Raw genomic sequence first — 21,848 nt, forward strand, 5'->3', positions numbered from 1 at the left:
AAACCTTATTTGTTCCTACTACTTTGAGCGCCATCTTGTTTGTAACTCTTCTACGTAAGTGGTAGAGTTCCTACCGAGGGGGTATCCGATTACCCTGTTTTTTCCCTCCAGCGTTCGTCCGTTCCCTCTCCCTGTAGTGCATTCGCTTCGTCGCCGTTTAACGCAATAGAAGAAGCCGCAGAGTGTTTGTAACTGGACAGAAATGAGCATCGAAACGCTTTTGGAAGCGGCCAAGTTTCTGGAATTGCAAGCCCAGCAACAACAGAAAGCACGTGGTAAGTTGGATTTTATTCTAAATATATACAACATCCGTACCCGTGAGATTGCAGTTGTAAAATACTCAACAATTCAGTGATTTTCTTCTTTAATTTTCTGAGTTACAGACAAACCCTGATTTGTCTGTAACTCATTCATTAACACATCACGGGTTCTTTGCTCTTAAATATCAATATGACCGACTACTGAGCGGAATGTGAGTGAATCGGGGACATTTAACTTTTCCTTTCATATTCGTTATGGTGTGCAGACGCGCTGCATGATTTAGTCCCCTCTTGTTGTCTCCGCCTGGAACCATAGCTGTCCACAATAGCTAATAATAAACATACTGCTGCAGTATCGGGGGTTTACTGCATTGAAAGCTGCAGCATCGACCCGGTTAATACAACAATAAAGCGGCTCACAGCACCGTAAAGTCCCCTCCCTCTCTGGGTTTTTTTTTTGCTTCTCGGTATATTTGTGACGGACTTCAGTTCACGCGCTGCTTCGAGACATTTAAAAGTCAAATGACCAAAACATGCGGAGATGAAGGGCGGTGGCGCAGGGAATGCCGAGCCCGTTTTACATGATGACCTAACATCGAGTGTCTCGCAGGCTTCCCCTTCATGCATCTGCTTCCTTTAAATCGTTTCCGTAAACGTGTGCAGCGTTGTGCTGCTGTAAACACCGAGTACATGTTTCAGTCCGGTCGGTTGTGTCTTGTATGAATAAATAACAATAAAACATAAACTCCCTGGCCTTTCAGTCGCTTTTGGAGCGCTTTGAGTGTCTGTCGATGACGTGTGCAGACCAGCCACGCCTTCATATGTTAACAGCATGGGGGGGTTTGGCCCCGCCCCTTTCACCACGTGCGTGCTGGGCTACCCCTCCCAGAGATCGCTTGTGAAGAAGAGTCACTACTAATGGATTAGATAGGTACTTTATTAATGTATTAATCTACAGCAGCATTTATAGGTTCAGGTAAAGCAAGGCAATACAAATAACAGTACAAAATGCACAATATATACAATAAAATAGAATAATATTAAATGAACTAACTAAACAATAGTGCAAAGATTTAACAAACACAAATTCTTCGATTCTTCAATTTTGCACCCACTTAGAAATGTAACTGTTACCTTCAGAAATCCACATTGTACACGACAGAACTAGCATTAGAAAAATGAGATCCTTACAAATAAATCACACGTCTGTGAGTAACTTGAGAGCTGAGATGATTTAAAGCCAGTGAAGCATAATATGCTGCATTAACAGCACCTGTAGAGCAGAGTGTCCACAGTAAGCCCCCCTCACACATGGACCGTAATCTGTGCACACCGCCAATTTCACACGTCCTAAATAGAGTGGTCTCACCGACGTCACGATCTCCTTAGTTACGAGGAATTTATATTTCCTTTATTAAATACTGTTCACAAACGAATTTGTAAATAAAATCACTGACCACTTATAAAGTGATCCGCACATACTCTAGTGTACGCCAAATTCCATTCCTTTATATCTCGAGAGATGCGTGACAGCCATTTCTCGCGACGTCGCTTGGATAGCTCCTTCGTGTCATTTCCTTGATGTGTAATGACCGCTGGCAAACGAAAGAATGATTTCTTGTCTATCAGCTCTGCTGCCACAACCAAAGACAGCACAAAAGTTCACCACCGATAGATTATGCGACTCAGCCGTGCATGCCAGTGGCTTTGTGTGTACTCCAACATGGCCGACAGCTAAACTGTGACGTCACACGAGACCACTCTATTGCTCTGTCAATCGCCCCACTTGAGCATCGGTAACATTTCTATAATGTGTTCCTTCCTCAAATGTGAAGCTCGTGAACCAATTATGCCTTTTAGGCATGTTGCAGTAAACAAGCTCACCTTGTACCTAAAACCGTGTGTGTGTGTGAGAAAGCCAAAATGCTAATCTGTTAGCAAGCAGGACATATTCTGGAAAAAGGCCTGCAGTTCTCCACCTTTTTATTATTATGGAGACATTTGTGTTCTTCATAAAGGCTCAGTGTGAGAGCTCCTGTTTAGTCTCTCCCAGCTCCTCCCGCCATGCTGCATTGGGAGAGCAGAGCCCCCCCCCCCCCCCCCCCCCCCCCACCCACCTCTCTACTGTAGAGCAGGTCACTGTGTGGAGAAAAGTAGGGCAGTGGTTCTCTATGTGCTGCAGTTATATAATGTCTATAGAAAATCCTCTTGTTTTTCTAAGTGCTTCATACATTTACTCTCAGAAAAAGGCGCCCCCAGTGTGTTTCTGCATCACAATCTGATCAGTCTCTCATAACGGGACGTTCAACGTCTTATGAAAGCGGTCTGGCACAGTAATCGGAACATCTTGTTCTTTTTCTACTTCGTTGTACTTTGAAGGAAATATGTGTCAGGGTAACGTAACATAGACGTGCAGCAGATGGTGACGCGTCGGCCTGTTGAATATGATGCCATTCAATTGTTGTTAAGAGTGGTACTAGATGCATCACTGTCCTTACAAGTATTTCTGAATGGACAAAAAGTAAACTATGCATGTATACATCTGCTTTAGATCAAATCTAATTTGCATTTTGTTTTAGTAATAGTTGAGCCAAGCTTTAGGGAAAGGTATTTTTTTCAGGGGGTAATGTCCCTGAACTTTAAACTCTTAACTGCTCTACCAATACAACGCTGACAGATTGTAATCTGAGGTCTACTCACTGTACACACGGGGAAATATTAAGTGGTATCGATCACATAAAATACTTCTATTTTTTTTACAAACGGTTCACCCCAACCCAAATGAGCAACAATAGAGCAACAACCTTCTTTCAGGGTGTGCCTGAAGCTTTAACAGGATTTAGTAATTACACATTAGAGGCACTAAAACAAAACAAAAAGACACAAGTAAATGCGTTCAAATCTAAAACATTTAGCCTTAAACAAAGAAGCACAGAAAATTCTGCCCCATAGCAGTAATGTCAAATAAATGAGGACCTTCGGTTGTCGGCCGCTTATGAAAACTTGACCCTGTTGGTAGAGCATCCCACCACACGGCAGCTGATTTGCTGTTGTCGTTTGCTCCTTCACGCGACACAGAGTCTGTGTTTTCATCCCCGGCGTGATGACTTTGCCTCGTTTCTTCCACAGAGGATGACCTAAAGGAAAAGCTGCATCTGGAGCGGTTGGCGGAGCAGAGGCGCTCTGATGTGACCTACAACTCGACGATCCACATCAACAATGTTTCTAAAGCGGAGGAGTGCCGCCCGGTGCCCGCCCCCCCCTCTCTGCCTCCCCCCTCCATGCCCATCACCGTCACCCCCATCCCTGTGGTCACCCCCAACCCCGCGGGCTCCCCCACCCTGCCCGTCGCCGCGCTCTCCCCTCCGGCTGCCACCGTTCTGCCGCGCTCTCCACAACCCAAACCCGACCACCCGGCCTCTGTGCTGACCGCCAACCACAAGCAGCTGATGCAGAACCACCACCACCACCATCATCACCACCAACAGCTCATCGCCCAAACTAACAATACTAAACTCCAGCAGCAGACGCACCAGCAGCTGGTTCAGCACTACCCCGGCTCCATCGTCTCGCTGCCCCAGCAACACGCCTTACTCCCTCAGCCGGGCCCCGTCGTCCAGCAGGCCCCTCTACAGAACGGGCCCCTGAGCCGGGGGAGTCCTCCCGATGACGGCCGCCAGCTCGACAAGAAGAGGCCGGGAGGGTACGTCCGTACACTTGTTCACATAACTTACATAGGACCACAACAGGGTGTTGTTTTATTTGATCTGTTGATTTTTGTCTATCAGTAAATCGGTGTGTAAGATGTATAAAGTATAGTACATTTGACCTGTAGCCTCCGAAAAACCACTCGAAACATTCGCCTTGTAATGATCTGAAATGGAGAGAAACGAGCAACAGTTAGCATTTGTCGAGCTGTTACGTTATTGACATTTATTGATCTTTTGATACGTTGTAACTAAACTACCTGCTAGCAAAAAAAAAAAAACAACAACAAGAAAAACTCTTCTTTGGTTGATTTAGATTATTCTTGTCACATTGCCCTTTTTAAACACCAAATTCTTACTGTGCTCTCATCTGTGCTCTTACAGGGCAGGCACAAGAGAAGTGCATAACAAGCTTGAGAAAAACAGGTGGGTTCAACCTGTCTACCGTAGGGCCTCCTAAAAGAGAGCGCAATCTGAGCTTATTTCTACTGTTACCTTTGAATAATATTGTACTAGTTACATAGTGTGTTGTCTCCGGAACCGGCTGGTGCCTTTGTTGTTTTGTTTGTTTGTAGCAGTTTAATTTCAATGCTGAGCTTAGAGTTAAGGACACCAATTGCAAATATTGTTGTGTTTTTCATTTGCTGATAAAAGTGAAGCCAGGTGTGGCTCGGCCATTTCCCGCCGTCTCAAATCTGCTCCCTTTGTTTTGTGTCTGTCAGACGAGCACATTTGAAGGAATGCTTTGAGACGCTGAAGAAGAACATCCCCAACATCGACGAGAAGAAGACCTCCAATCTCAGCGTGCTGAGGAGTGCGCTGAGATACATCCAGGTAAGACGAGTCTAGGTCGCGAGTACAGAGTGGTTGTTGTGTGTTCGGCATTCATCAAATACCTCAGATCGGCTCATTTTGGGGGACCCGAGAGGTATCGGCGCGTCAATTTGACGTGTGTTCGGATTGTAATTTTGACATGTTCGTATGCATTTGTCTCTTGAACAAACATTCGTTTTACACATGTATCTTTGCGACATTCCCTGAACTTGAGCATTGGCAGTACATGCCTCTTCAGTCTTCCCCCCGTCAGACACAGCGGATGGATATAGCTCGTCCAGACATCTTTTAGATATTTGATTGTGTCAAGTTAAGCTAAGTGTTGACTGTTGATGTGCAGCTGTTTGCTCCACAGGCTGACGCTGCTACACTGTATTTATGTGCCGCAAAGCCTCGGTTAATCCGCTACACGACAGCTTTTTGTCTTTTCTTCCTGTTGCCCTCCATATGCGACGGAGAGTTTCTTTCTCCAAAAAGGGAGCACAGCTGTGGCGATGATCCAAATCTTTTCTTGGTTATAGCTTCCCCTTGAAGCATGACGTGCACATGGCAGTGGAACGAATCGGAGATCAGTGGGTTTTCTGGAGTCATGTTGGTGCAACCAACTGTTCGGCATCGCGTTGTTAATTCAACCAGTTTGTTGAAAGTAGAAGCTCCGGATTGTGTTTCCCCCTAAAGGGGGCGTGGCGATGAGCGCCTGCTCCGGATGACATATCGCCGGTCTGATGTGTGTTTGTGAATCTTGCCGAGACTTGCTCGTACAAGTTGATTTGCATTTTTCGATGACTACTGAACCAGGGAGAGCGTCCATTATCTTGAAGCCACACTGCAATATGAGCTAGTCTCTTCTCCAAGAGGAGGAGAATTTGTTAAAAAGGAAACGACTCCTTTTTGTCGTAGAAGCACGATCACAACTGTCATTTTCAGGGTTTGCGTAATTGGCTGTGAATTTGAAGAGGTTAGGGTTAGGGGGTATGGGTGTATTTTATTCCACCAAACCATGCTCCTTTTACTATTCTATTATGTGTGTCCCGCTTTCACAAAAGCAGTCCTTGTTGTGCCAAAAACACAACACGTGTTCACACTGTCCTCTCGACATGGCTGGTGCAGACGCGTGTCCTGCCTGCATACAGTCCCGTCCTCGCGCTCCTCTGGTTTTTGGCAGCAGAGAAGCAGCCCGTTCACAAAAAAACACAGAGTTCAAGTGAGGCTTTGGGCTCCGCATCACATTGGATTTGTCTTGCCTGTTCATCTGTCAACTTGAATGTGTGCAATCATGGTGGTGTTAACACTGCCGCGAGATTCGAGTTTCACGTCGTCATTCCATTTCAAGTCCAAATGACTCAGCAACTAATTGACCAGGAACCTTGCATGCAAATAGATTGAGCTGTTTTCGTGTAAACAGAGCTGAACATGGGGGTTTGGGTTTTTTATTAAACGTCAAAAGCTATTACATCATGTTCCTGAAGGCTATCCCCTGAGCCCGTAGTGGTGCTGCGAAAGCCGTGGCTGTGAAAATAAGCCTCGATGCATAAAGAGCTCCTCCCCTCCTCCCCCCCCCCCCTCCCTCCCTCCCTCCCTACATCCTGCCTGTCTGAGCTTTTAAGGCCACATGAGCAGCAAGCACATGGCTAGCCTGAGCTGCATGACGTCACCCCCCCCCCCCCCCCCCTGCAACAGGCAGGGCTTGCTGTTGCACTGGGCTTTAGCTGCCAGCAGCAGGGAGGGAACATGGAGCGGTAAACATGCGGCTCAGTTTACTCTGCGCGCGCTTCATTTCCTTCCTCATCGCTGACTGAACTTGTTCCTCCACTCACTGCTTAACCCGCAATGCCAGTTTGAAACATGCTGTGCCATCTGGTGGGGAGAATCCTAATGTAGAGTAGTGGTGGAGGGCAGATGTGTGTATTTATCATTTTGTAAGTAAATTACTCATTGTGGCACAAAAGGAAATTATGATTTTCTGGGGAAAGAAGGAAAATATTTTGATCATCAGGGTTGTGTTTTATGTGATGAGAGCAGCCATGTGACAGTGTAGTGCAGATTTGTTGTCTCACAGTACTCGTGTACTTGTACATGGCCTGGACTAGCGACCGGTCCTCAGCCACGATGAGGTAATTAGGTCAGCTATGACCAGCAGAGGCTTGCACACGAGGAGCGGTGTGCAAAAGCAGGTTTTTGTTTTCCACAGACGAGCATGTTTTTGTTGAACTCGGGCACCATGTGAAGTCCTCCGTTGCAGCCTGAAGGCACAGTGAGGCATGGCTTTATGGTTACCACACTGTCACAAGACCTGATCGGTCATCCAGGCCGTGCAGCGTGCCTGCAACGTGGCCTCCTGTGCTGCTGGCCCTTTAAGAAAAACCCGCCTTGTGCCGTCTGCTGCAAAAGTGAGTCAGTGAGTACAGCTTGTATTGCTCTCTTTCAATCCCCCGCTATCTGCCGCCCTCCCTCCTCCGTTCTCTGTGGGGCCATGTGCTCAGCACTCGCATTGCTTGTGACAGCGCTTGAGCAGTGTTTACCTTACACACACACACACACACACACACACATACTGCAGCCCTGCCCCTGTACCGATCTAGATTGTCACAGTCAAATAAGGACGAGGTCGGGCCTCGTCTCCGTTGACGGAGGCGTTTCGGAGGCTCATGTGTGAAGAGACGAAAGGTACTCGGGGCCCCTGGTAACGTGATTAACAGGGTGATGTGGGATCCATCTGTGACGGACTTGGTTGTCAGGTTTAGATAGTAAACCTCTGACTACTTCTCGAGAGCCAAACGCGGTGCTCTGTCCGCCGTCGGCACTGTGACGGGGAGAGTTCAGTGGGTCTCTGTGTTTGTGGAGCGTTTCTCTCCGTGAGTCATAGTTGGTGGCGTGCACAGTTGCCTGCTTTATACACGAGTGTGAAAGGGAGGCTGCCAGCCCTCGGTCCACGTGACCCACATTTCTTGCACTCTGAATACCATTTCATTCTGCCCTGCTGACAACATTTCTGAGATGGATGCGTTGTTTTTAAGAACATCTGTTCTCCGTGTGAGTCATCGTTTCCCTTTTATTACACCCGGCTGTGAATGAAATCTTTGCATGCTGAAACACTATTTAGAAGAGAACTAAACAGCACCTTTGGGCACCTGAAGGTGTGCATGTTCCTTTAGGTTACCGCGGAAACATTAGGAGGTTTTTCCTCTTGTTTCCATGACGACCAAAGATGGGGGGGGCATTTCAGTCCATGGTTTGTTGAGACTGAGGATAGTGTTGATGTGTTCTCTCACTCAAATGCTGATAATCATCAGCTCCTCTTGACTGTTGAAGGCCGGTCTTGAGATACACATCCGTGTCCTTATGTGCAGCGTGTTGTTCAGTGGAGTCTCATCAGTCCTGCTCTCCAGTCCTCAACTGAAATACAATAACTTTAGTGTGTGTGTGTGTGTCAGAAAGACTTGAAAAAAAACTTGAATTCTTGTGGCTTTCCAGAAGCACTCGACCACTTTCATAAGGAGGTACATAGCAGACAACTTTGATTCTAATTTGGTGTTTGTTCATATTTGTAAAACCAGTACTTAAAGCAGAGCGAGACTGATCAGACTGCCAAGCCGATATTATTTTATTGCAGATATATAGACTTGGTTTTTCCTCTCAGTATGCACCAGTATTGGCCGATAATTAAAAGGAATTCTTCACCTATTCAACCAGATTAAACGTCTCATTGATGTGGATTTAATTGGGCTCAATCACGGTCTTCTCGTGTCTTTTATCTTTTGCCAAACGAGTATGTGAACCGGACTTCCTCTGAGTTTGTGTGACTGATGCAGTCCAAGCACAGGCCGCTTTGCTCGTGCTTGTCTAATGGATCAGGACTGAAGACAGGTGCTGAATTACACAAGGCCTTACCTTTGTCACCACCCCCCCCCCCCCGTTATTTTCAATATCTTTATTTCAGATGTGAGTGGGTACATTTGCTCCATATGAGGCATATTTTAAGCCTTTTTAAAACATTTATTTTTCAGGCAAAGGCCCGCGGCCCACTGAAAACAGGTGGGTCGCGAGTCACTGCTGTAGACGCCACAGACCACGCTGTTGGAAATATTTCTACAAATAGCCAAGCACAACACATGCACCCTGTCCTCAACCCGGCACTCTGACACAAGATGACTTGCACATGTACCATACACTCATGAACACTAAGGGGGGGGGGGTCCAGCCTTTGGGGAAATGGCTTTATGATCCCGTGTCATCAGCTTACTGGTAACAGATTCCACAGAGAGTCATTTCCCTGAGCTTCTCCCACAGAGGCCGGAGTCTGTGTTCGGATACTTTTGACCGTGCTGAGCTTGACATGTAATAAATTATATGAAGTGTTCAATTTCAAAACACAAATCCCCTGACGGCGTAACTCGACCCTGCTGCCTGTATAACCTCAGCCAGCAGTTATTCATTTGGGGAATTGGCTTCGTTAAGGTTGTTGCTTTTGTTGATTTGCATGTGAAGTTTGATGTCGTTTTCCTACATTTCCTCCTCCAACTCTTGCTCCCGTTGCCGTGTACGGAGAAGTCCAGCTCACGTGTCAGCTGATGGGTTAAAGGGTTAAAAGGAAATTGGGTCACAGAGAGCTGCTGCCTGGAAGCACCTACAACTTTCCATACTCGTCTCTCCACTCCCTCCTTCTTCCATCCCCCTCCCCCTCCCTCCCCTCCCCTCCCCTCCCCTCCCCCTGTGCTTCTGTAGCTCTGTTGTTTTGCTCCCTTCCCTGCACACAGGTTTTTATTTCTTAGACCTATTCCATATTAATCTGCAATAAAGACAGCATTAACATGAATGGTGGTCTTCTGTTGCGTTTTGTTGGTGTGATGTGCTTTGTTTTTGAGCAGTACACACCATTTTCCTTCATGGGTTGTACATTTCCTAGGACCCACTGGTTGCTGTTAGTTTGATTAAAATGATAATTTACGGCCACCCTGAGTTGAATCCTAATTTTACAACCTTAATGATTTAAAAGTTTGACCATCTTCTGCTTTCTCTTTCAGACATTGAAGCGAAAAGAAAAGGAGTACGAGCACGACATGGAGCGACTGGCCAGAGAGAAGATCGCCACGCATCAGCGATTAGCAGAGCTGAAGAACGAGCTGAGCCAGTGGATGGATGTGATTGAAATCGACCGTGTCCTCCGACAGACGGTCCAGCCGGAGGAGGACCAGGCTTCCACCTCGACCGCCTCAGGTAGACTCACAGTCAGGGTCGGATCACTGGGGGCCTACAGGCATGCCCCTGTGTAAACATTAGGAATATATTTAAATCCTATGTGCATTTGTAACTGCTTTTCTTTTTAAATGTAGGTGTTGGTTAAATGAAATGAACGGCAGAAATCCCATTGCATCTGATAATACTGATCGAACTATTTCCTCTGTTGCTGTGGCAGAAGGTGAAGACATAATGGAGGATGACCTGGAAGATGAGACTGCGGCGAGAGCGCAGACTGCCTTACCCACCGTGCCTCAAACCATGAAACCTGAGCTGCGCAAGACTGCAATACCTACTCAGACCCTGACACCCGCCACTACCTCCTTCATCACCCAACACATCTCCATCCAGCACAAAGTCCCTCTGCACCAGCCTCCGCTGCACCCGCTGACGCCTCATCGGCCGGTGTCCAAGCCTGCAGCCCCACTGGCACTCGCAACATCCAGCACTCGCATCGGCCCCGGTCAGCCCATGATCCCCACCCACACACACATGGTGACCGCCTCCAGCTTACACCCCACAGTCATTGCCCACGCTTCAGTGTCTCACCCCTCAGTCATCCAAGCGGTCAACCACGTCATCCAGGGAGGGGGTCATAAACACATCGCCCACCTGGTTCCAGCCACTACCACCAGCAGTGTCCAGTTAGCCCCCGGCCACCAACCCATCGGCCACATCACCGTGCACCCGGTGGCTCACCTGAGCCAGCATCTACCGGCCCTCTACCCCCAACCGGTGGCCGTCACGCAGTCGGCCATGGTCGGTCACATCACCCACACGCTGAACCACGCCCACCCGCACATGAACGGCACTGCGACTAGCCAACCAGCTGCCGCCATTGTCGGCAAGCAGACAGCAGTGAGCACCCAAATGGTGACCCACCACCCACAGCTGGTGGGTCAGACGGTGCTCAACCCCGTGACAATGGTGACCATGCCCTCCTTCCCCATCAGCACTCTGAAGCTGGCTTGAACACGGCCAACAGGACCACCAAGGCTGGGAGACGGAGACGCCCCTCGATAGGGGAGAACCACAGGCCTCAGACCAGGCCACCGACGCGGCAAAAGTGAGGGCAGGAGAGCTGCTGGACACCTCTGATCCAGAGTTTCACGATCATCAAGAAGCATCGCAGCTGATATAAAGCCAGGAACATTCCTTCAACGAAACCTCTTTCCATGCTAGTCCACCACGGTGTCCTGAAATCTTGAATTTAGGACACGGCTGAAAGTCATGTTGAGTGTGTGTGTGTGTGTGTGGCAATATATGGGCAGATGATTAGACCCTCACTTGCAAATAATGGAGCAGTATTTATTTTCACATGAGCTTTTGCAGAAACTGCTCCATAGAGGGAAATGTTGCTCCGCAAGTACCGTATCCATGTGGGCACCCTGTTACAGCGTTCATGACGGTTCCGGCTCCCCGTTGTCACTGTGACTGCTGCGGATTAAACCAACAGCAGATCATGTACTCGAGAGGCGACACTGGGCTGTGAAGCCTGTGACAGTGTAGGATCAGAGTGCTAGACCCGCCATAACCAGCAGGTTGGGAATGTGATTTAGAGGAGCTCCTCCTCCCGGCTGCAGGGCTGGAGCCAAATCCCGGACTGGACTGCATCCTGAGCAGACGCTGCAGTCCTCAGTGACTGCGCATACAGCAATAGCGCGCCCTGCTGGCTGCGTGTGTTCAGTTTAATACTACTATTCCTGTGACAATGGACAGAAAAAAACACTTCCAGTTAAGTATAATGCCGATGGATATCTTTAAAACAGCCATTTAAATTAAAATATGCCGTTTTGTCAGGGTTTGGTTTTTAGTGTTGGACACTCAAATTGTTACTTCTCTGTAGTATTTGTCCTTCAAACTTACTGGCGGCTGTTCACAAGTTTCAGGATGAACTTATGTTTTTGTTACAGCTGCTAATTTGTTTTTAAATATTTCTGCCAAATAATCCGTTTTTAGATGCCCCCTAAATGTAAACACAACACAGTAGTGTGTTTAAATACTAAACGTGTGAGATACAAACTCTGATGCTTAAAAGGTGGTGGTGGGTGGGGGGGAGTTGAGTGTTCAGAGGTTTTGAATGTGAATACGTAAAAAGAAAACAGGTCCATACAATGTAGTTAAGTGTGTTTCTTTGCTGTCTTGCAAGGCAAATGGTCGTAGGATGTGTGTTTGCATGCTGTGAAAGCATGCCATGCCTGTTGATTAGTGATGATCTTGAAAGCAAAGGAGCCATATAGCGGTGCCGTCTGTCCTGCTTTGCGGACTTCGACTAGTTGTAGTAGGAATGTTGGATTGTTTTGCTCAGAGTTGAAGCTCTGTTCATTCATAACGTGTTTGGATCAAAGTGATCTCAACCCAATCAATGTGTGTTTTTTTCAAGATGATCCTTTTCCAAAGCTAGCACTGTGAACATTTATATAGTCTCTCAATGAGCAGCGGTTTAGCGTAGCACTTGCTAGAACAGCAACATGCGGAGTTCTCCTTGTTTAACTTGAATGTACTGATCTATGAATCTATGATCTATGGATGTGCAGTAGTGTGCTCATCAGACGTTAAGCCCTCCCCTTTTAAAAAAAAAAGAAGAAATATGCGATTACTTTAAAGTGTCTTGTGTATGTAAAGTGTAACATTTAATACCGATTTTGTATTTTTAAGATTTACTGTTGCTTGTTTCATCTGGAGAATAGCTTTTTATGTTCAGACTAATTGATATTAGTATTTGACAATAGTTTTTTTTCAACTGGGACCATGTACAGTGGTGTATATCGGGGGGGACGGCGACTACACAGACCTCGTCCCACCTTGATATTAACTGTGGAAAGTATTCTCCCCGTAATTGTTTTTTTTATTTTGTTCTGATGCAATATGATTGAAGCAGGGACTCATTTTATTTTTGACTAAATAATTGCAGAGATAAAGTAATGCTTTTTTCACCCTCGTTTTATGCAAATGATATCGAACAAATCATATTGGAGCAAAACAAAATGTGTACAAATGAACAGGGATTCAGATACTTGAAGAAGCAACGATATACTTGTGTGTTTTCCCTATGGAGAAAGTTTAAGTTGTATATAGCCTGTAAATGTTGCGCTGCATTTAGATCTAACTATCATGTAAACAGCTGGGAAAAATATGTAAAATTAGAAATTTATAAAAAATATACTTAATAAATTGTATCATGTTTACAAATGTCTGGAGCCGCCTTTTTGTTAACAAAATGTGTTGTTTTTTTTGGTATTGCAGCAATACAAAGTGATTGTGCTTGAGAACGGTGAGAATAACCGTGAGTTATTTATGGCTGCAGTTAAGCATGAGGTTAATGATCAGTTAATCAGGCGATCATTTTCTTGATTCATCGTTTGAGAAACTTGATATTTTTTTATAGGGAGTCTAAGATGACATCTTCAAATGTCTTGTTTTGTCCAACCAACAATCCAACACCCAAAGATATTACGTTTACAGTTATAGTATATCATTAAAATATAATGTAAAATGACAAAATATAGTATATCAAAGGCATAGTATTGTATGTTGTACAAAATGTCATTAACAGTATCATATTATAGTCTGTCATATCTTTTCTATTACGTATTAAACTGCTTTAACTATTATACTGTCTTTTTATGACATACACCATTACTTTTTGATGACAATTTTACAGCAAAAAGTCACAGTATAGTATGTTGAAAAAAAAAGTTAAAGTACATATCAAAACAAAAAGTGACATGTCGAAATAAAACAGTATGTTGAAACAAAGTTTAGAAAAAGGAGGGAGGGCAGCAGATGCAGCTACATGAACACAAACTGCTGTAAACCAGTGTTAGGGCCTTTACACACTGGCGGATTAATTCAGCTCGAATATATTTATTTTAAACTGTTTTTGTTTGGAGTACATTCACTCAGACCGCTAATTTTACTGATCTGATCTTTGACTCGACAAATAAGTCATCAACCAATCCCGATGAAGAACACACAAATGACACTGAAGTAGAGTCCAGCCGCCATGAATGAGGCTCCGCGGTCTGAACCAGGACGACAACGCATCAAATTCACTCAAAGCATTTTGCTAAAAGGACGTTCATTATAGTTTACAGTAGCTTTGGTTATATACAGATTTGTTTCTGGAGATCTAGAAAAATGTATTCAAACAGTTAATGAGCCACAGGTGCTCGTTAGTGAGCGTCACTCTAGGGGGCGGGGCCACACCTCCAGATGTCCTAACGGTCGTTTATAACAGTGTGCAATGGTGGGAAATGTCATTAGTTGATTAAAATGTGTTACAGGTTAAACTCGTTTATTAAAATTAACTCAGCATTCATTTCTGCTTACATTATCACAACATAAAAGCTAAACCCAATGTCCGGTGGAGATCTTTTATTACGATATTAGAATTTGTACATGTCTTCATTTATAAATTGATTACATAAATATACTCCAAAAAGTAGGACAACAAAAGACAAATTTAATTAAAAAAAATAATCAGAAACAAAAGTATTACCTGACTCCGGGACAGAAGCTCGAGGAATGTTTTTTTTTTTTTTTTAACATAAAGGTCACACAACAATGCATTGGTTTATATTCGTAACATAGAAACGATTAGCAAAATAATCAAGTTCAAGCCATAATGTTTTTCATTACTCTTACCTTGTCAATACAAAACTAGATTTGCACTTTGAAAAGGAAAATCAATTAAGTTCATCATTGTTGGCTTTGGTTACGTGACGGTAAACGTTAAGCTATAAGCACACATCCAATATTTGATATCCCTTGGACATAATTATAACCAAACTAAATAAAATAAAAAATCCACCTCTCAAAATATTCTCCCCAACAATCAAGTAGATATTTCCATTGCCCATAAATAACCTTATGATCACTAAATTGATCTGTAATCTGATAAACCTTCACACAACACATGCAAACTAAATAAATACACTGCATGGCCTTTGATGCAACCGTCGCCTTACACACTCGTCTCATGCGAATCAGAAGGTCCTGTGGTATCAAAGTCCTAATCCTCTCTACCGACTAACAGGTGTCATCAGCTCTGAACAACTCTGTTTTGGGGGAATTCTGCAATTAATAATAGACTTTCTTTGTCTTGTAAAAAAGGTAGATTCATTTAAATGCTGACATGGCAATCAGAACAGTAAGCGTTGCATTGAGTTAAGACTGGCTTACGTTGAGTGGAGCCACTAACATCCATGCTGTCAGGCAGCAGAGGTGGCGACTGTGATAAACATGCAGACGCTGATGAAGCAAAGTTTAACTGAATCTAAACTCAGATCAAGATTAAACCAAATCAACCAGCAAGAACCTCAGGTGAAGGGAAACACAGATAAAACAATCATCCAGACATAATGTCAAGCTGTGTAGTTTAAATAAAACACATAAAAGATGAAAAGCAGTACAACAAATATGTACGAGTGTAGTATCGTAAAATGCAATTATTACAGTATGCAAACAAATAATAAAAAAGAGTAAGTCACCACACGTAAACTCATGTCAGATGTAAAAATAGAATAACCCTGTGATCATGTGGCTAAATACAACATGTTCCACCCCCTCTCGCCATTAAAGTCTATTCAAACAAAGTGTTTCAAAGTTTTGACAAAACAGAAACCAGTGGAGTGGAGGGTCGAGTGTTTTGGCAGCAATGGTGCCGTAATGTCAGAGAGGATAGAGGGAAGCTGCAGAACATCTTACCACCTCCTTGCAGGTCCTTGATCCAACTGGTGGCTGGGTGGACACATAAGGGACGTCAATGTTCTAGAAAGGAATGAAGGTTTCCTGGGTCATTTTCGGGTTTTTTTGAATCCCAGTAACAGAGAGACATGGGCGCGGGGCTGTCCTGTGTTAATAGCCGTCTTTCTGAGTGTGCATTTGATCCTGGATCCTCTCCAGCATCTCCTGCATCCGCCGCAACTGTGAGGAGAGATGAGACGAATGTTAGCGCCGCAGTAGACACAGCTACTGTTGCAATAATGGCAGTGTGCAATCGAAGGGGCGTCAACCTTTTATACAGGCTAATTATTTACACACGAGTGCACGGACAATTCAATAACACTCGGGAGAATAGACGGCTCTTTCTACATCACGGGACCTGTGCTGAACGGCTGCCACTTAATCTACACGACAGTGTATTACAAAGGCAGTAAAATGTACTCGTATCCAGCGAATCCGTTTATCACAAAAGACTCAAATTCAAATATTTGTTCTCTCTGTTTTATCTCAACATTTGTTGAAATCCAGTAAAACTGAAGGAAACGTGCACACAGTCTTGTGCCGTGATCGTGCTCGCTGTAGTACAGTATGTGTCGAATACAGACAAAATATTTCCGTTTGTCCAGTTTCCCAACACATCGTATATAAATATAATATATAAATATTCATGTTATTATAATCCAAGACGAGAAAAAGTAACAAATTCTCCCATTTGAGAGGCTGGAAACATGAAATGTTTTGCATTTGAACAATGATTGAAACGATTTATTTATTTTTTTTAATCTCTTCCTATTAATAGTTTGTTGCAGCTCTGTTGGCATGTTTAACCACATTGGTTACACAAAAAAATAAAATAAAAAAAAACAACTTGAAAGAAATGACGTCTTTATTTGACAAAATAAATAGATTTAGTGGGGAAGTGGGGATAACGATTGTGATCATTCACCATGAACAGATGCATCATCGGCCTTCTTTGGTTACTATGAAAACTCACACCCTGTACAACTATTTATTTAGCCTTTAAATATAATTGCTAGGGGTAAAAATGATTGTTGACTTCTAACAATACTAGTTCCTTGTATGCACCGCACCCGTCATGGACCAAGTTCTTACCAATGCAGGGTTAAACCCTCAGCGGGATTATGAGACATTGTTCTTTTCCTACCCACAGTTCAAAGGGCCAAAGGCTGCACACTTGCAAGGACAGGGGAGTCGGGGTTTGAATGTACAATTACACCAATTCATGTTTTTTAAGGCTACTCATTGTCAGCCTCAGAAAACATGGTCCTTCAAAGAAAGATTATGGATTTAAAAATACATCAGCGCGCTACAGACACTCAGAGGGCTTCATCAGAGAGATCTCTCTGATCTGGGTGTGTCTATGCGTCGGACTGAGGCTCTGAGGGCTCATGGTGGGCAGAACTGTGGTCAGACTCGTGCTCGTGATCATTTTGGTGGTGCGAGTCCGGTTGTTGTTCGGCGTGCCGTACCTCCTCGTCTTTCTCTCGGATGAGCTTTTCTGTCTCGTCAGCCGCTCCGGGAACCACAGGGATGGGGAAGTCTGTGCCGCTCTCCCTGGTCAGTTTACTGCAGAGAGACGCACGTTGTAGAGAAATTAAACATTTATTGTACCACAAAGAGAGAGGCTGAAAGGCTGAAAGGCTAGATGGATCTGGATCTGACATGGCATTGGTATTTAAGTGCACTACAGGAGGCTACTAAGGATCACTGGAACATGGAAAATGTTTGATAACCATACTGCGTCTGTCGAGTGATATCATGGTGCCCAGAAACGATGTACACAGACACCAGGTCAAGACCAGAGCTGTGTCTGATCATCAGTGTTAGAAGTCTTCTTAGCACAATCACAAAACTGTCATCTGCACAGCACGACACGTAAAGTTCTTTAAATCTAAATCGAACTCATGCTATTGACAGCCCTTGTTGAAATACCAAGTAAAATAATCAGGATATCGACTTATTTACATGTGTCCGTGAGGATGAATAAAGAGAAAAATCCATCATTTTAAATGATTTGCTCTTTAAAAACATTGGTCTTTAATTCTCTCTTGATATTAAAGTGTCTAGTATTTATTCTATACTTCAGTGCAGTATGTAAAGGACCCCCCCTCCCCCCATTGCTTCAGTTTAAGCGTACTTGCGGTTGCGCTCCTTCACGACCATGCGGGTCATGTTCTGGATGCAATGGGCTCTGTAGTTCTCGTAGTGAGTCTCCCGGGTCACGTCCTTCAGATCTTGCATGTGTGTGCGAACGAGCATGTTCCTCAGCTTCACGAAGTCACAGTGCGCCGGGTTCTCCACTGCAAAGAGAGCGAGGGTTCACTTTAAACTAGATATGAAGCATTCTTCATAAACTGCCGGTACTGAATCATGCAGACAACGCTGACTGAAAATGTACAAAACACTTGAACTTGTGGCGGAGGATGAGGGCGGGGCCTACCTTCTACGATGCCCCAGGGATAGAGACGGCCTCGCACCCTCTTCCCTTTGGCCTCCACCACTGTGTTGCTGCCGATCACTGCAAAGGGAACGCTTTCCTTGTTGGGGGAACAGAACAGCATCGTAAAAAATGAAAATGACGCTTCAAAGGAATCTGGCAGGAGGAGGGTGTAGATGAGTTCAGGTTGGACCAGTGAGTGGTGCAGTGCAGATGTGTTTATTGTTGTTACGGTTTTTTTACCTCTCCACATTTCCCTCCTCACTGCCACCTTTTCTTTCTTTCTCATTGCCGCGTACTCTCAAATTACTCCTACAAATCCAGACTCCACTCCATATTTTTTGTCATAAATAACATTCATAATCTCTATTCTTCCATCTTTTATCCCCATTTGTCTGCTGCCGTTAACGCGGCGCTCTTATCAAGGACGGAGGCAAAGAGAGAGAGAAACACCGGCGCAGTGAGTGTGTCCTCGCTGCCAGCGTATGACGCCAGGAGAGATAAAAACAGTCGACTCATCAAGACTGTGAAGTCAGTGGTGGACTGACTTCCAAGGTCTTGTGTTACATGGTTTATATGTTGTGCATCATATGTTCTTGTGCATATTCAGAAAAAGAAACTGTGTAATGATGTACTTGATATTAGTCTATTGTGATTCACCTGAAGACTTCTGGCATCTCTGGCTCGTACCTTTAGCTGATGGTCCTGCTGCTTAAAGTCCTCATCCTCGTCGGAGTCACAGTCAGGGAACTGGTATATCTTGATACCGTACTGCTCGATCTCCTCTCGGATCTACGGGGAAAGTACAGAGTGAAAACGCGCAGTTTGACTGTAAAAGCAGCGACGGTTTCATTTCAGGGATGAAGAGGTTGTGAGTAGTGACTGGGAGGCAGCCTTGCCTTGAATTTCTTTTTCTTGACCTCAGCAGGGGTGAGCGTGTCTGCTTTGGCCAGAATGGGGACGATGTTAACCTTCTCATGAAGAGCTTTCATAAATTCCACATCCAAAGGCCGGAGGCTGGAGGAGATATGAAACACACGCAAAGTCAACCGACACTACGTCCATCAGTGAGATATCTTGAAAACAGATCAACAGATTTCCATAAATGTCCACAAATGACAAATAATGCATCTCGGTGATGATCAAGATGTTCTTCTGCCGATAAAAACGTTAGTTTAGAGCCTGACTGTAAGTATATGCTGGCAGCCCACAGACATTGACTTGCAGACATAAGAAGACGTCTCTTGTTGGTCAGCGGCGGCAGAGGTTTGCTCTCTGTGACCTCTTGGTCTCTAATGAGTAATGACTGACGCTCATCAACAGAGGGGGCACTTTCTCCATCACTGCACTGTGAGGTTGACAGCACATTGGTTCTACAATGAGCACAGCGATGTGGAACAGTGGATGTGCACAACTGCGGTAAAAAGCACCACATCAGCACAAACAGATGATTAGAGTGAAAGTTCTGCGTTGGATGTAGATTCACCTGAAGGCGGCTGAGAGCTGGTTTAACTCTAGGCAGGAGGCCACAGCATTCACAACGTATGGGACTGACTGCGCTGCAAGTAAATACTGGTACGCTGGAGATTTGCAATAAAACTGAACACTGATGTGGTTGTGTTTGTGCAGGAAATAAAAAGTTGGATATTAGCATGCATGCAATTTAGGGAAGGTCAAAGGCAGTCACTGGTCCGATGTAAAAGCCAGCAGCACAGACGACACCGCTGCAGCAGAAAGAGGTGAACATTCCGAATATTCGGGGCGATAAAAGAGAGCGAGGAGGCTAACTAATCCCGAGAGAGCACGGGGGATTTGTCATACCCGTGACCAAAGGGTGAGATGAAATAGAGGCAGCAGTGCACGCGGTTGTCCTGGATGTTCTTGCGGTTGAGGCCGCTCTCGTCCCTGAAGTACTGCTCAAACTGCTGGTCGATGTAGTCGGCCACTGACTTCCAGCTAGAGCAGAAACACACGGGGACGGTCAGTCTCGGAGGCAATGGTCGTTTTCTTTCCTTTCGGGCATTTCATTAAAAGATGTTTGACATGTACCATTCTGTGTTGTTTACAGCATCCCCAAACCCAGGGGTGTCCACGATGGTGAGCTTCAGTTTGACACCTTTCTCTTCTATATCCACCGTGTGTTTGGTGATTTCTACTGTTTGTGTGATGCGCTCTAGGGAAAGGACACAAACAGACCACTGTTGGTGCAAATATTCAATAAAACAACAAACAGAAAAAGGACATCAAAAGCTGTGTTTCCCTCACCTTCAGCATTGAGCAGCTTCCTATCTTTATAGAGATCTGTGAGAAAGAGACTGTTGACCAGGGTGGACTTCCCCAGGCCAGACTCCCCTTCAAACGAAGAACAACAAAGAAGTAAAGAGCAAGGCCTCTTCAAAGCAGAAGGTGGGCTTAAGATCAGATGTCTGGTAATGCGCAGACGAGGACTTACCTGCCACCATGAGCGTGAAGTCAAATCCCTTCTTCACCGACTTGCGGTGAACCTGGTTTGGCAGCGTCGCAAAACCCACGTACTCTTTGTCCTGGTCCTGAAAAACACACAGAAAGATGAAACAATACATCAGGGAAGCACACACTACCCTGAATATATGACTAGAACGACACAGCTCTGTTATCAACCACTCCAAAGGGTTAACACTCCCACAAAAGTTTGAAATAAACACCAAATGAAAAAGCATCACTACCATCTCACAGCACTAATCACGACCTATTCCACCAGAGGAACATGAGCACAAATCTACCTGTTTTAAATAGCACATAAAGCAACATATTACAGCTCAGTCACATCCTCTGAACCTTCTCCATCAGCACACAAACAACATCGCCTCCACAGCAGAACTGAACCACACAGATCTTGTTCATCCTGTCTGGGGCTCCTTGACCCAGCGTTACCTCGTTATTGTTGTACGGGTCATATCGGCCCCAGGGACTCTTGGGCCTGGGGACTAACGACAAGTCAAACTCCAGACTTTTGCTCTGCGGCACGCTGGGCTCTGAACACGAACCCGACTCCGCCCGGCCTGCCACAGGGGGGCGCAGATGTGACGGAGTCTGAGGGCGGAGTGGAAAGTTCAGGTTTCATTGTGGAAGGGGAAGGGAATCGAGATCCAGAGGGTGGAAAATCAACACTTTTAGAAACGGTCGCGATATTTTATGGTGACGTAAAATAATGCGACATGAAAGGAACAGCTGGTTATCACCGTCCATCATCATTCATGAGGATGGATCATCTTAGGTGAGCAACAACATCAGACATCTCGGTGTATTTGTGTGTTCTTTCATTACTTTAACACTAATATTGAATGAGCTGTGATACTTGGACATGCACATAATGGAAGCAGAGTGAGTTTTTCCTACATCATGGATTATAAATCTCCTGAGCACTTCATAAATGTTGCAGCGCTAATGTGAGGCCAAAAGGTTTTCTTTATGGTTGTTATTAGAGGACAGGCATTAGAGTACATAAGTTCATCCTTATACACACTAAGCTATCAGAAATAAAGCTCAAATTAAAAATGAAGCGTAAGAGGACACACAGCTGAAGTGTAGGATGCTGTGCATATTCTGCACTACAGTTACCACAAACTAAAGTCTCCCTGCTAG

The 21,848-nt window shown here is 44.9% G+C and overlaps 2 protein-coding genes across 3 annotated transcripts; one reads left to right on the top strand and one right to left on the bottom strand.

The window, feature by feature from the left end:
- The first annotated feature begins 140 nt into the window (after nt 1-140).
- mnta (MAX network transcriptional repressor a) lies at nt 141-13,163 on the top strand. The gene is made up of 5 exons (XM_079272249.1): nt 141-275; nt 3,390-3,963; nt 4,690-4,801; nt 9,826-10,018; nt 10,218-13,163. Exons 1-5 carry the CDS (start codon nt 203-205, stop codon nt 11,009-11,011), a joined length of 1,746 nt encoding a protein of 581 aa, XP_079128375.1. The 5' UTR covers nt 141-202; the 3' UTR covers nt 11,012-13,163.
- Nucleotides 13,164-14,483: 1,320 nt separating this feature from the next.
- Nucleotides 14,484-20,769, bottom strand: septin4b (septin 4b). Of its 2 annotated transcripts, none has more exons than XM_079271834.1 (10): nt 20,677-20,769; nt 20,490-20,576; nt 20,274-20,397; nt 20,046-20,180; nt 19,124-19,241; nt 18,915-19,016; nt 18,228-18,324; nt 17,925-18,087; nt 17,257-17,353; nt 14,484-15,967 (listed from the first exon to the last, which is right to left on the bottom strand). In XM_079271834.1, exons 1-10 carry the CDS (start codon nt 20,684-20,686, stop codon nt 15,899-15,901), a joined length of 1,002 nt encoding a protein of 333 aa, XP_079127960.1. In that variant the 5' UTR covers nt 20,687-20,769; the 3' UTR covers nt 14,484-15,898. The 2 variants fall into 2 exon arrangements, with proteins under 2 accessions (XP_079127960.1, XP_079127959.1); XM_079271833.1 differs by having other exon boundaries at nt 18,885-19,016.
- Nucleotides 20,770-21,848: the final 1,079 nt, after the last annotated feature.

This window comes from Melanostigma gelatinosum (genome assembly GCF_949748355.1).
Source record: "Melanostigma gelatinosum genome assembly, chromosome: 7".
NCBI classification, from domain to species: domain Eukaryota; kingdom Metazoa; phylum Chordata; class Actinopteri; order Perciformes; family Zoarcidae; genus Melanostigma; species Melanostigma gelatinosum.